General features: G+C 35.6%; 1 protein-coding gene and 1 pseudogene across 1 annotated transcript in view; one reads left to right on the forward strand and one right to left on the reverse strand.

Moving 5' to 3' along the window:
* ADGRL3 (adhesion G protein-coupled receptor L3) overlaps positions 1-16,116 on the forward strand; it is a 579,390-nt gene that overhangs the window by 515,023 nt on the left and 48,251 nt on the right. The window contains exons 20-21 of the mRNA XM_052642093.1: positions 12,312-12,338; positions 14,855-15,023. Of these exons, the coding sequence (XP_052498053.1) occupies positions 12,312-12,338; positions 14,855-15,023 (196 nt within the window). The remainder of the gene's footprint in view (positions 1-12,311; positions 12,339-14,854; positions 15,024-16,116) is intronic.
* On the reverse strand, positions 1,061-2,514 carry LOC128049779 (elongation factor 1-alpha 1-like; annotated as a pseudogene).

Raw genomic sequence — 16,116 nt, forward strand, 5'->3', positions numbered from 1 at the left:
AAGTGAGTAAACTAGGCCTGATGAAAGTTCCATCACTTGACCAACATTAAATAAGACTTGTCTGTATCCTATTGTGTTTCAAGGTCTGCCTTGGTTCTGTTTATTAGAATCTTTAGTAAATACCAACATGTTTAAAATACACAGTTGTACTTTTTTTATGTTTTAGTTGTTCTGCAAGCAGTTTATAATAAAGTGTTTATTCACAGATAGGCTATGATGAATGTTTTTCTTACAAGTTGTTGAAATGAGAGGTGATGATACCATATGGTATGAGAAAGATATAACAATTCAACGTGTCAAAACACATTTGGCAAGAATGTCTAAAATTTATCAATTTTTCTCTCTTATTTTACTTAACTTAAAAGTTTTTATATCTTCTAAATTGAAAAAAGAAACCTTGAAAGTATGTTATACATTCTTTAAAGTACTTCCTCTCCTTGCATTCCAATGATCAAGCTTATCAGCTTGAAAAACATTGATCCTTAAATAATGAGCCAGGAAACATGATTCTATCTGTAAGTTTTAAAAAATAAAAGATGTCAATTTGTTGCCGTTATTTTAAGATCTTGAGATATTTCTATCACATACTAGAACTACCGTTTTCAAGGATTACAAGACAAAATCATTAGTAAGAAATGCAAACTTATCTTTATATAGTTTGTCATTTACTTTATCCTATTCAGAGTTTCAAGTTTTCAAAAAATCATGAGGAACTATGTAATTCAATTTTATAACAGATATCTTAGTGAATTTTCATCAACATTTCACATATAATTTTATGTTGTTTATATCTTTTTTTTTCTCATTCAACTTTTTTTAATGGGTCTCAAATTCTGTGACAGATTTTTGGTCAAGTTATTTTCATTAAAAAGTACTGATTTTAAAAACTAATAACTTACACTGCCACACACAAAACATATGGTCCACAAAAACATTCTCCTTTCCTTCTGAAGGTTTTATGATACATTGTTATCATTAACCAGTCTTTTACTATTAAACTTAAATGGCCAATTGAGACAAACATTTCTGAGACCGTTCTTCCACCACTGATTAAGACTGGAGTGGCAGGTATTGGGGATAATATTCATTTAGCCTTCTGAGCTTTCTGGGCAGACTTGGTGACCTTGCCAGCTCCAGCTGCCTTCTTGTCCACTGCTTTGATGACACCCACAGCGACTGTCTGTCTCATGTCACGCACAGCAAAACGGCCCAGGGGAGGATAATCAGAGAAGCTCTCGACACACATAGGCTTGCCAGGAACCATATCAACGATGGCAGCGTCACCAGATGTCAAGAATTTAGGGCCATCTTCCAGCTTTTTCCCAGAACGACGATCAATCTTCTCCTTCAGCTCAGTAAACTTGCAAGCAATGTGAGCTGTGTGACAGTCCAGCACAGGTGCATATCCAGCACTGATTTGGCCTGGATGGTTCAAAACAATCACCTGAGCTGTGAAGCCAGCAGCTTCCATGGGTGGATCATTTTTGCTGTCACCAGCCACACTGCCACGACGGACATCTTTGACAGACACGTTCTTGACATTGAAGCCCACATTGTCCCCAGGAAGGGCTTCACTCAATGCTTCATGGTGCATTTCTACAGACTTCATTTCAGTTGTTACATTGACTGGAGCAAAGGTGACCACCATACCAGGTTTGAGAACACCAGTCTCCACACGACCCACAGGGACAGTACCAATACCACCAATTTTATAGACATCCTGGAGAGGCAAACGCAAGGGTTTGTCAGTTGGGCGAGTTGGTGGCAGGATGCAATCCAGAGCTTCAAGCAGGGTGGTTCCACTGGCATTGCCATCCTAAAGGGTGACTTTCTATCCCTTGAACCATGGCATATTAGCACTTGGCTCCAGCATGTTGTCACCCTTCCAGCCAGAAATTGGCACAAATGCTACTGTGTCGGGGTTGTAGCCGATTTTCTTAATGTAGGTGCTGACTTCCTTAACAATTCCGTCGTATCTCTTCTGGCTATAGGGTGGCTCAGTAGAATCCATTTTGTTAATGCCAACAATTAGTTGTTTCACACCGAGGGTGTAAGCCAGAAGGGCATGCTCACGGGTCTGCCCATTCTTGGAGATACCAGCTTCAAATTCACCAACACCAGCAGCAACAATCAGGACAGCACAGTCAGCCTGGGATGTGCCTGTAATCATGTTTTTGATGAAGTCTCTGTGTCCTGCGGCATCAATGATGGTAACATAGTACTTGCTGGTCTCAAATTTCCACAGGGAGATATCAATGGTAATACCACGCTCACGTTCAGCTTTCAATTTGTCCAAGACCCAGGCATATTTGAAGGAGCCCTTTCCTATCTCAGCAGCCTCCTTCTCGAACTTTTCAATTGTTCTCTTGTCGATCCCGCCACATTTGTAGATCAGATGGCCAGTTGTGGTAGACTTCCCTGAATCTACGTGCCCAATGACAACGATGTTGATGTGGGTCTTCTCCTTTCCCATTTTGGCTTAGGTTTAACGGTGGTTTTCACGACACCTGTGTCCTGGCGGCGAACCCGTTGCGAAAAAGCTGTTGTTTATATCTTACTTGATGATCAAAGGATTACATTTAGTGAAATATTGCAGTTATTAGTATACTTTTTGACACTGAAGATACAATATATTTATCAATTAAATTTGGATTTCTCATGTAATACAAAGAACTATTGGTTTCTATTTTAATGTTCATTAGGAATCTGGATATATACTCCAGTTCAAATGAAAATGTAGAATTTCATAGCATATACTAAGCCTAAAGAAATCCAGAATAAAACATCAAATAGACTGAGGCTTTCTCAATCTAAATATTGATTTCAGAAAAAGGCAGTGATTCTCCCTTGCTTTTTGGATTTCTAGTTAATATATGAATTTCCAAAACACTTAAAAGAAAAACACTTTTTTTCCCTGTAGCTCTTTTTTTGAGGTCAGAAGGTCAATACATAACAGCAAATGTAATAACAAATATGTGTATGGTACTTTTGTATATTAAAATTATATGTTGTTGAGTAATTTTTTGCATATTAAATAAAAGGAGCTTTTTGGAACTTTTTTGATACACGTAACAGCCCTACGAACAAAGATCTATACTTACACACATTTCAAAGATGAAGACTGTGAAGGTTAGAGTAGATGAATAATGTGCCAATGTTGTAAAATTCTCATCTAAGTGCAGGCAGATTGATTCACAAATCAGTGCTTTCAGTTTCTAAGATACACTATCTTTCATGTATTAATATTGATAATCAAACAATGATCTTATTTGCTTCCAATATGATTCCAAAATTTTATATCTTAATTGCACATGCACGTTTGTGCTTAGTTGCTCAGTCATGTCCAACTCTTTACAATTCCATGAACTGTAGCCTGCCAGCCTACTCTGTCCGTGAGACTTGCCAGGCAAGAATACTGGAGTGGGTTGCCATTTCCTTCACCAGGAAATCTTCCAGACTCAGGGATCTCCTGCATTGCAGGAGGATTCTTTACTGTCTAAACCACCAGGGGGAAGAAGCATCTTATTTTCATGGAAACTACCAATTCATTTTTATAAATTTTCATAAATTCATTTTTATAAACCTACTAATTCATTTTATAAATCTGATAGATGGAGATACTAAAGTGTGATAATTTTTTGCTGTTTGTGTCCAATATACTAATTCATTATTCATTCTCATAATTGATGCTTCTAATGTCTTTCATATAAGTTAGCTCTTTGACCATATTGTACTGAGTTATAAGAATTTGTATAGGATTGAGTTTAGAGATAATATAATTAAAGTTTTATTATTCATTTATTTAATATTTATTAATCCTGATTTATTATATACTCAATTCTTCCTAATTTCAGACTTACCCAATTTATCAGGAGTGTGAAATTCTCTGATTCACAATTTAATATTGGTGTTTACTCTCCTCAACTCTCCAATATTATTGTAAGGACATTGAGGGATAGGAATTAAAATGTTTATGACGTATTCAAAACCATTTATTTTCTTTATTTGGTTCATTTCACTCTCTTCTTAATATTTTTATATAAGCAAGTATAAAAATATAGCTTTAATGTTAATAGTAATAAAATCCACAGTTGAAATAATATCTATTTATAAATTTTATATTCATTATATAATTTTCATATTTTTCAAAGGACTTTAATATCTTTAATGTTAACTAATTTAAACATATGAGCATGATGAAACATTGTTTATATTTTACTCGAAAATATTGAATTACATTCTAAATGATTTTTCCTTTTAATCTTCCTATACTGGTTAAAAAAAGATAATGGAATAATAATTCTAGGATGGTATTGTCCCAGTAATATAAAGTATATGTGAAATAAACATGTATTTTCCTTCATTTTCCTTCACACCAAACCTTACCCATTCTACTATTTTTTTAAAAAAAGAAAAAAAAATTCTGTGTATCTAATATAATGAAGAGGAAATTTTAAAACTAGTTAAACAATCTTCTTTTTATCTTAAAGTTTAGGTAATATGTCCTTTAAAAATTTCATTAAAAATAATATTCTATTTTGAATTGTTAAAGTCAGAGAAAGAATGTCATATAACTAAATTGATTCATTATGTCCATTTGTCATCTGTCTATATTGATGTATTATATTATGAGACTTTTGGCAAACCACTCCAGTATTCTTGCCTGGAAGATCCCATGGACAGAGGAGTCTGGAGAGCTGCAGTCCATGGGGTCACAAGACTCGAATAAGACTTAGCAACTAAACCACAATTATAGCATTAATTTATAAGTTAATGTTTTGGTTATGAAATCTTTTAAAGATGTATTTGTCTTTTTTTAGCTAAGCTTCTAGGGGGCTAGATTTTAATAGCCTTTTTTGTTCTTTGGAATTGTTGGAGAAGGAAATGGCAACCCACTCCGGTACTCTTGCCTGGAAAATCCCATGGACAGAGAAGCCTGGTAGACTACAGTCCATGGGATCTCAATAATTGTTATAGACTATATAAACATATGCATAAGTATTTTCAATCTATGTGCATACATGCTAAGTCGCTTCAGTTATGTTCAACTCTTTGTGACCCTATGGACTATAGCCTGCTAGGCTCCTCTTTCCATGGGATTCTCCAGGCAAGAATACTGGAGTGGGTTGCCATGTTCTTATCCAGGGGATCTTCCCGAACCTGGGATCGAACCCATGTGTCTTATGTCTCCTACATTAGCAGGAGGGACTTCCCTGGTGCCTCTCATGGTAAAGAATCTGCCTACAATGTGGGAGACCCGAGTTCAGTCCCTGGGTTGCGAAGATCTCCTGGAGAAGAAAATGGGAACCCTCTCCAGTATTCTTGCCTAGAAAATCCTATGGACAGAGGAGCCTCGTAGGCTATAGTCCATGGGGTCTCAAAGAGTCGGACATGACTGAGCGACTTCACTTTTCACTTTTCTTTACCACTAGCACCCAAAAAAATTCTCTACCATAGAGGCCCCTAAGAATTCTGAACTTTATTCTAAAGATCACTCTTAAAGATAATATTATGACCTTAATATTTAAAATTTTGGATTTTAAATGTAAGGATAAAATGATAAATGTCTGATAAAAGGAAAATGGACTTACTAAGAAAAATGGATATTTTTTCTTATTTGTACCTTGAAAACTACATAATATGTTTTATTTCATTTTCCATGTCACAACTTGTAAATTCTAAGATAACTTGTAAGTTCCTATTAACATCACCAAGAACATCTTAAGCCCTTGTATCCATATTTTCATAAAACCTTAAAATAATTACAGTAAAATTGTTTCAGTCTTACAACTTGGGATGAATTTTTGTATCAGTGGACTTTCATTGGTGAATCAGAATGAAAATTGTTCAGCTTTAGAAACTAGCTATTTAGATTTTTTTTAATAAAAAGTGAATCAATAACATATATCTTTGTCACCATAACAGGTGGCAACATTATCATCAATTTAATTTAGATTTGATGGAAAGACATTCTGAAACTAGATTCTTTAAGCCAGTAGAATATCTGACAAAATGATGGAAAATAACTGACATATTATAGATAAACTTTAGTGATATTTAGATTTCAAACTATTGTATATTATTCATGTCATACTGGAGGTAAAATTAATGAATAGTTCTTTGTCATTAGCATGAATTTCTATATTGCATGTGAACTAGGGATTCTTATAGCTAAAACCTGCTTTAGTAATTATTGCACAGGCTAAGGTACAAAATTACTCTATAATAGCTTAAATTTACATTAGAGTATAGAAATAGGTGATCTAAATCTAAAAGGTGGCTCCATCAATAAGTTCAGTTCAGTTCAGTTCAGTTCAGTCGCTCAACCGTGTCCGACTCTTTGCGACCCCATGAATCACAGCACGCCAGGCCTCCCTGTCCATCACCAAGCCCCGGAGTTCACTCAGACTCACTTCCATCGAGTCCATGATGCCATCCAGCCATCTCATCCTCGGTTGTCCCCTTCTCCTCCTGCCCCCAATCCCTCCCAGCATCAGAGTCTTTTCCAATGAGTCAACTCTTCACATGACGTGGCCAAAGTACTGGAGTTTCAGCTTTAGCACCATTCCTTCCAAAGAAATCCCAGGGCTGATCTCCTTCAGAATGGACTGGTTGAATCTTCTTGCAGTCCAAGGGACTCTCAAGAGTCTTCTCCAACACCACAGTTCAAAAGCTTCAATTCTTCGGCACTCAGCCTTCTTCACAGTCCAACGCTCACATCCATACATGACTTGTGGAAAAACATAGTTTTAAATTGATGGGCCTTTCTTGGCAAAGTAATGTCTCTGCTTTTAATATGCTGTCTACAATTGTCATAACTTTTCTTCCAAGGAGCAAGCATCTTTTAATTTCATGGCTGCAGTCACCATCTGCAGTGACTTTGGAGCCCAAGAAAATAAAGTCTCTCACTGTTTCCATACTTTCCCCATCTATTTGCCATTACGTGATGGGACCAATGCTATGATCTTCATTTTTTTGAATGTTGAATGTAAGCCAGCTTTTTCACTCTCCTCTTTCACTTTCATCAAGAGCCTCTCAAGTTCATCTTTGGTTTCTGCTGTAAGGGTGGTGTTATCTCCATATATGAGGTTATTGATATTTCTCCTGGAAAACTTGATTCCAGCTTATGCTTCATCCAGCCCAGCGTTTCTCATGATGTCCTCTGCATATAAGTTAAATAAGCAGAGTGACAACATATAGCCTTGACATCCACCTTTCCCATTTTGGAACCGTTCTGTTGTTCCACATCTGGGTTCTGTTGCTTCTTGACCTGCATACAGATTTCTCAGAAGGCAGGTAAGGAGGTCTGGTATTCTCATCTCTTTAAGAATTTTCCACTGTTTGTTGCAATCTACACAGTAAAAGACTTTGGCATAGTCAATAAAGCAGAAATAAATCTTTCTGGAACTCTCTGGCTTTTTCTATGATACAATGGATATTGGCATTTTGATCTCTGGTTCCTCTGCCTTTCCTAAATCCAACTTGAACATCTGCTCATGTTCTCGGTTCATATACTTTTGAAGCCTCACTGAGAATTTTCAGCATTACTTTGCTGTCATGGGAGATGAGTGCAGTTGTGTGGTCGTTTGAACATTCTTTGGCATTGCCTTTCTTTGGTATTGGAATGAAACCTAACCTTTTCCAGTCCTGTGGCCACTGCTGAGTTTTCCAAATTTCCTGACATATTGAGTGCAGCACTTTAACAGCATCATCTTTTAAGACTTGAAATATCTCACCTGGAATTCCAAAACCTCCACTAGCTTTGCTCGTAGTGATGCTTCCTAAGGCCCACTTGACTTCGGACTCTAGGGTATCTGGCTGTAGGTGAGTGATAACACCATCGTGGTTATCTGGGTCATGAAGATCTTTTTTTGTGCAGTTCTTCTTGTCACCGTTTCTTAATATCTTCTGCTTCTGTTAGGTCCATACCATTTCTGTCCTTTATTGTGCCCATCTTTGCATGATATGTTCCTTTGGTATCTCTAATTTTCTTGAAGAGCTCTCTAGTCTTTCCCATTCTATTGGTTTCTATATCTATGCATTGATCACTAAGGAAGTCTTTCTTATCTGTTTGCTATTCTTTGGAACTCTGCATTCAAATGGGTATATCTTTCCTTTCCTCCTTTGCCTTCAGCTTTTCTTCTTTTCTCAGCTATTTGTTAGGTCTCCTCAGACAACCGTTTTACCTTTTTGAATTTCTTTTTCTTGCGGATGGTCTTGATACCACCTCCTGAACAGTGTCAGGAACCTCTTTCCATAGTTCTTCAGGCCCTCTGTCTATCAGATCGAATCCCTTGAATCTGTTTGTTTCCACTGTATAATCATAGGGATTTGATTTAGGTCATGATTAAATGGTCTAGTGGTTTTCTCTACTTTCTTCAATTTAAGTCTGAATTAGGCAATAAGGAGTTCATGATCTGAGCCACAGTCAGCTCCCAGTCTTGTTTTTACTGACTGTATAGAGCCTTTCTATCTTTGGCTGCAAAGGATATAATCAATCTAATTTTGGTATTGACCATCTGGTGATGTCCATGTGTGGAGTCATCTCTTGTGTTGCTGGAATAGAGTGTTTGCTATGATCAGTGCATTCTCTTGGCAAAACTCTGTTAGCCTTAGCCCTGCTTCATTTTGTACTCCAACTGCAAACTTGCCTGTTACTCCAGGTATCTCTTGTTTTCCTACTTTTGCATTCTAGTCCCCTATGATGAAAAGGACATCTTTGTTTTGGACATCTTTTTTCTAGAAGGTCTTTAGGAGTTCATAGAAACATTCAACTTCAGCTTATTCTGCATTAGTTGTTGGGGCATAGACTTGGATTACTGTGATATTGAACATTTTGCCTTGGAAACGAACAGACATCATTCTGTCATTTTTGAGATTGCACCCAACTGCTGAATTTCAGAGTCTTTTATTGACTGTGAGGGCTACTCCATTTCTTCTAAGGGATTCTTGCCCACAGTAGAAAATATAATGATCTTCTCAATTAAATTTGCCCATTCCAGTCCATTTTAGATCACTGATTCCTAAAATGTCAATGTTTACTCTTATCTTCTCCTATTTGACCACTTCCAATTTACCTTGATTCATAGACCTAACAATCTTGGTTCCTATGTAATATTGTTCTTTACTGCATCGGACTTCTACTTCCATCACCAGTTCCATCCACAACTGGGCGTTATTTCCACTTTGGCTCTGTTTCTTCCTTCTTTCTGGAGTTATTTCTCTTATGATCTCAAGTAACATATTGGGCTGGAGAAGGAAATGGCAACCCACTCCAGTACTCTTGCCTTGAGAATCCCATGGAGGGAGGAGCCTGGTAGGCTACAGTCCATAGGGTCGCAAAGAGTCGGACACAATTGAGTGACTTCACTCACTCACTCAACATATTGGGCACTTACTGACCTGGGGAGTTCATCTTTCAGTGCCCTATCTTTTTGCCTTTTGATACTGTTCATGGGGCTCTCAAGGCAAGAATACTGAAATGGGTTGCCATTCCCTTCTCCAGTAGACCACATTTTGTCAGAACTCTCCACCATGACCCGTCCGTCTTGGGTGGCCCTACATGGCATGGCTCAAGTTTCATTGAATTAGGCAAGATTGTGGTCCGTGTGATTAGTTTGGTTAGTTTTCTGTGACTGTTTTTCATTTTGTCTGCCCTCTGATGAATTGCTCAGTAAATCATTAATCTAATTTCCTGTTAATGGGTAGGGCTGTGTTCCCTCCCAGTTGTTTGGCCTAAAGCCAAACTGTCAACCCATGCCTCGACTGGAGACTCCTGGACACTCACAGGCAAGTCTGACTCAGTCTCTTGTGGGGACACTGCTCCTTTCTCCTGGCTCCTGTGTGTACAAGGTTTTGTTTGTGCCCTCCAAGAGTCTGTTTCTCCAGTCCTGTGGAAGTTCTATAATCAAATCCCTCCGGCCCCCATAGTCAAATTCCTTAGGGTTCTCCGTCCCTTTGCCAGATCCCCATTTGGGAATTCTGTTGTGGTTCCTAGAACTTTCTGAACAGTTCAAGAATTTCTGTGGTATAGTTTTTCTGCAGTTTGTGTGTAGCTAACTCTAAGTAAAATTGGAATTGAAATTGCAGTTTTTGCTACTGAGTATAGCAAGCAGCTGATCCCCAGAGTTGCCAACAAAAATCACAGAATAGCCCCCTGATATCTCTCTTTTTTGGTATTTCTCATTAAGGCAGACATCTCACTCTAGCAATTATAGTCCACTTCTATATATGTATGTGTGTGTGTGTGTGTGTGTGTGTGTGTGTGTGTGCGTGTGTGTGTATAACATTTTTAGTGAGCCATAGTTGCTTTACAATGTTGTGTTAGCTTCTGCTGTACAGCAAAGAGAATTAACTGTATATTGTTTTTGAAACATTTAGGTAGTTTAATATAATTTTGTATAGCATTTTTGTAGGTACCCCTACATGTTAACCTCTGTAACTTTCTTTACCTAATATTGTACTGTGTAAATTAAAATAGAGTCATTCTAATAATAAATTTAGCATCATAGGTGGAAAATGTTGATACCATGGAGATGCATATAGTAGAATAAATATCATGCTATTATCTTCTGTAAGTTTTCAATATTAATATAAGTACAGGATTTTCTTTTTAGGCACAATTTATAAGTGTTAAATATGATCAGTTCTTAGAAATTCTTCTCTTTCTCTTTTTCCATATCCATGGCATTATTTAAATATTTCTTAGAATTTCATTTCCTGGCTAAAAACTCTCTTTGAATCTTCTAGTTCAGCACTGTCCAATAGAACTGTCTGTGATGACAGAAATGTTCTAGAACTGCCCTGTTCAATATGGTAGCTACTGAAGTTTCCAAGTATTTGTAATGTAACTAGTGTGAGCAAAGGAAATGAATTTTAAACTTAATCTCCTTTTAATTAATTTAAATTTAAGTATAAATAAACCCACGTGGCCAGTAACTCCATATTAGACATTATAGTTAGTCACTCCCTGCTCCATCTCCAAACTTATTTTCACCACATCTATTTTACAGCATAATATTTACTCCTGAAGCATCATCAAATGAATTTAACTGTTCAACATTTATTATTTTCTGTTATGTACTTTGGGGTGGTAAGAAACTCTGTATTTTTAGAATGAAAATGGTCTAATAGTAACCATGGAATATTTATCAAACAATATGTCAGGTACTATTCTGAGCACTTGATACATAATGTATCATTTCATTATCACAGGAAACATAACATTATAATTATCACCATTTTATAGATGTAAAAATTGGACACAACCACAGGTAAATTATTAATCATTTTTGCCTAATATCAAATAGCTAGTAAGTGACTAAGTTAGGATGTAAACCTCAGGCAAACTGGCTTCAAATCCCAGGCTGTCACTCTGTTCTTTCCTCTTTTATCACGCTGGAGAGTGAGATTTTTTATCTGTGGTTTGCTTTGTTCAAAATGCATCACATTTGGAGCCTTTCTAAGAGCTTTACTTTGTATGCATGATATCAGAAACCATTGCCTCTGGCAAGAGGTAAGAGAATAGAGGACCGAGGTTTCTGTTTCTTTTCAGTCCTGTCACAGTTCACTGAGAAGCAACTATGTTAAAAAAAAAAAAAAAATCCAAAATATCCCCTAACTTATCTCTACTAATTTGGTGCTTGAATCTCATTTTATGTGGATGATACTAAATAGTACATATAAGTGATAATGGACAGGTGCTGTCTGTTTGCTCCTATTACTACAAAAGATTGTTCAAAAATTTTTCTCAATGTACCATCAGAAATAATTTTAAAGTAGTCTTGTTGATTATTTTCAATGGGCTATAATGTTCTGATTTAACTCAGGTCAATCATCTGCAAGTTAAAATTACTCAGAAGTGTACTGTCCATAGTTAAGTAATCTCATCTACTAATATTATAGAATAAAGAGACCTTTAGGTGACATGAAATCTGTCATTTTAAGTATGCCCCCAAGCCTTTTCCAGGTTGCTCATAAGATTTCTCATTCTCTAGAGAAATGTGGTCTCTTAGAAATAAATGTCTCTGTCAAGTCACAAGTAATATGTGCACATGATGAAAAAAAAAATGGAATTTTTTAGTCTCATAAGGGATATTGCAGTATTGTAAAATTGATTTTGTTCCTTGTTATTTAGGTTCTCATGGTCATTTTAGGATTTACGTTCTGGATATAAAGGGAAGATTATGATGCCTTCTAGGGAGGTGGGCGACAGAGGCCTTTGGGAACCAGGAGAATATTTTTCATATGAAATTCTTTGTCATAAAATGCTAATGTTGGTGTTCTTGTCTTTATGTCTATGCATTCTTTAGCTATGAGGATAACAGACCCTTCATCAAGTAAGAATGACCTGAATGGCTGATAAATTTCATTTATCAGTGTGGTCCCATGAACCAGCTGTCAGATCAGTACTGAAAAATCATTAGAGCTTCTGTCATTCACATTGAGGCAGAAGAGCAAACTGTGCAGGAAAATAATCAGGCATATACCTTCTCTGCAGAATAAATATGCTGCAGGTGTATTGCCAGAAAAATTCTGCTTCACCTCTTTTAATTGGATATCACCTGAACTTAGTGCCACAGTAATAGCAACTTCATGTGGTACAGACTTGTTTTGCTTTTATTAGCTTTCTCCTTTCATTGTGATGTGCTCCTCCGTGCTGCATATGTCGTCATTTCTGTTGCTTGTTCGGACATCATTCATCTAAAGCTATTTCATGATTTAGTGTTATTTCTTCAAATGATTTTCTGGATATGAAACTACTGAGTTACAAATGATACTAATGAAGTTCTTAGGCTAAATATCCAAAAGAAGGGGAAATACCTCCTTCAAAAATTAAATCTTGCATATGCGAAATAATCTCTTCCAAATTTGACACATATCTTGATTATCGATCATATCTTTTAAGCTTCTGAAACAAAGCTACAAGTCTGTACTAATCTAATAAAAATAAATGTAAATGTTAAGATTTGGGCTTTTTCTCCTTTGTACATTTTAAAATTCTATGTCCTGCAGCAATAAACAAGATTGACAACCTTTCGGTGATCTTGCTGTAGACTTTCAGTTTGTTCTTCTGGTGAAGAGTCCTTTGTTTTCATTTTCTCCAGTACCATTTCACTTACTTCTTCATGCTCTTCTTTTTTCTTTAGAATTGGGCTCATCACTGTTTTATATCATTAACACTTGAGCCTATTATGTGTTTTCTAGGGGATAGCTGACTTGAATATTTTATCCTATCATTTTATTTCTAAAGCTGAATAACAATTTTGTCTTGGTTTAATGGCAGCTCTTCCCATTTTTCCTTTTTCCAATATCTGTAAAAAACTGAGAGCTTTATCTTGAAAGTTCTCATACTTCTGAATCTGCTTATGAAACAAGATATTAACTTCTAAGATGTTTTCTAATTCTTATATACAAACATGTCACATACATGTTTGTGGCATGGCAAACTTCCTTTAGGGATTCTTTATTCAAGATTATTAATGTTTTAAATTAAGCACATTAAATTTAGTGGATGTTTGCATCTGAAATATAGTGGCTGATGGTTATAGAAGGAAAATGGTAAATATTTGAGTTTAACTTTAATAAGACTTTAATAATATTTAACTACTCTGGGACATATCTTTCTTAAAATGTAGTTCTCTCTGAAAAATTTATTAAACCCAGCTTCAGATTATAGTAAATATATGCAATTTTCCATCCTTTGTTTTGCAAAGTTTCAATCCCCATAAATATTCATTTCTTAGACAATGTAAGTAAAGGATAGTAGTCTGCTGAAAAGGAGTATTAGTTTACCATGTTCAGGAAAGTATACTGGGAAAGGAAAGGAAAGGATGGGCTAAGATTATAGAAATCTAGACTGTTTTGGTCCTATCGTATGTACATAGAAGTTGAGAAGATTCCATTTTCAATTATTGGATTCCTATCTATTAGAAAGATTTATTTTATGTTGATAGTGAATACATAACCACAAATATATGAACTTTTGTCTCCCATTTACTAGTATTGTGAATGGCAGCTTGGAGGAAACTAAGGGAATGGAGTGAGAGTGGGAATTTTTCTTCCGTTCTGGACTACTTTGTTCATACCTCTCCATCCCATTTTCAACTTCATTTTCTCCCATGAGTTTACAGACACTTCAAAGACATGAAGGTGTCCTGAGCCTTTAGGCTTCTTTTCAATAAAGCTGCCAATTGCCTGATTTCCAAAGTCTAGTCCAACATAACCCAGAAGACAGCAATCCAAAGGCTGAAAGAGTAGATGGTGATCTAGAGGGGAACTATTTTTTTTTTCCATCTACTGTATATCATATTTGTTCTACATAACTATAGAATCAGACAGAAATTTATATGTGTTCCATATATTGGTTCCTTCTGTTTTTATCAGTACACATTAAATTTTTTATGGAAAAATAGGAAATTTGGAAAAATGGGGTAAAAGTGTATCAAGTGAAGCACTAATGGAAAGAGTCTAGTCAAATAAATGTTATCATACCAATGAGACCAGTGGAGACTAACATAACTTTACAGACTTTCCCACCTTGCCATTAACCATAACTACATCTCCATATCATTCACATATGTGCTGCAAATATGTGAATAGTTTAATAGTACAAATCTGCTTTGCTTAAATGAATTTCTGTGTTCATAACATTTTCATTCATGTATATCTCCTCAAGCTTGAAAACTTGTAAGTTCTCATTAAAATCTTGAAGTACTTATACCACCTGTCTTACATTTCCTGTCAATAAACTTACCGTAACATTTTTTTCAGTGTCAGTATTGTTGATACAATATGACTATGTTAACTAAAGACAAACTATTTGATAAGTCTTAATTTTCTCTTCTCTTTGCAGATCATGGGTTATAGGTGCAATAGCTCTTCTCTGCCTATTAGGATTGACCTGGGCCTTTGGACTCATGTATATTAATGAAAGCACAGTCATCATGGCGTATCTCTTCACCATTTTCAATTCTCTACAGGGAATGTTTATATTCATTTTCCACTGTGTCCTACAAAAGAAGGTAAGTTAGAAATCTCTGTTAAGGAACAAATGGCATACCAAAAAAAAGAATAAATGGCATATATTCTATGATAACAAAACACCCATAATATAAATCATTCTTTATCTTTTTGTATCTAAAAAATAAATATATTATTTGGTTAATTTCACTTTTATAATAGAAAAGAAAAGCAAACAGAAAATGCAAGTGTAAAAGTTGATGAATGTGTTAACAACAAAAGACAGAATCATATTTTGATTTAGACAGTGCACAAAAATAATATTCTTATAGATTTGACCTTAATGTCTTTTATATCATTATTGGCAGACACATGGAATTTGTATATTAGGAAGTAGATGTTCTAAGATGTATGGAGGCAAAGAATATACATATGTATATATTATATGGCATGGCATAGGAAATACATATTTTTCTATTTTTTAAAAAACTAGTTGTATATTCTAAGAAATGTAAATATCTAAACAATTTATGATAGAAAGCATTTATTATTTTAGTGAATGGTAAAACACTTAGTAAATATCTCTATGTGTGTGTTAGTTGCTCAGTCATGTCTAACTCTTTGTGACCCCATGGACTTTAGCCCACCATGCTCCTCTGTCCATGGGATTCTCCAAGCAAGAATACTGGAGTGACTTGCCATTCCCTTTTCAAGGGGAGCTTCTTGACCCAGGAATCCAACCCAAGTCTCCTGCATTGCACACAGATTCTTTACTGTCTGAGCCACCAGGGAAACCTGAAGATCTTTGAACTTCTTTAAAAGCATATTTTATTAAAATTTATGATTTTGATGATCAGAATGCAATATTTAATTTTTATAATGGTCTATTTTTTTATTATTTTTCACATCTACCAGGACCTAAAGTGCTCATTTTAAAAGTTAATTTTAGCAACTAAACACTTACATTGCTTTTTTTTTAATCTCAACATTGATTTTCTCATCTTATACTTTTTAACTCAATTGAAAATGTGGTCTTTATAGTTCTGATCACATAGACCCCTGAGCCAAGACTGTGTCCGAATCCTAGTTCCTCTACTTAATGGCTTATGTGACTTTGGGCCATTTAATTAGCATGCATGTGCTCCAGTTTCCTCA

Source organism: Budorcas taxicolor, chromosome 6 (genome assembly GCF_023091745.1).
Source record: "Budorcas taxicolor isolate Tak-1 chromosome 6, Takin1.1, whole genome shotgun sequence".
NCBI classification, from domain to species: Eukaryota; Metazoa; Chordata; class Mammalia; order Artiodactyla; family Bovidae; genus Budorcas; species Budorcas taxicolor.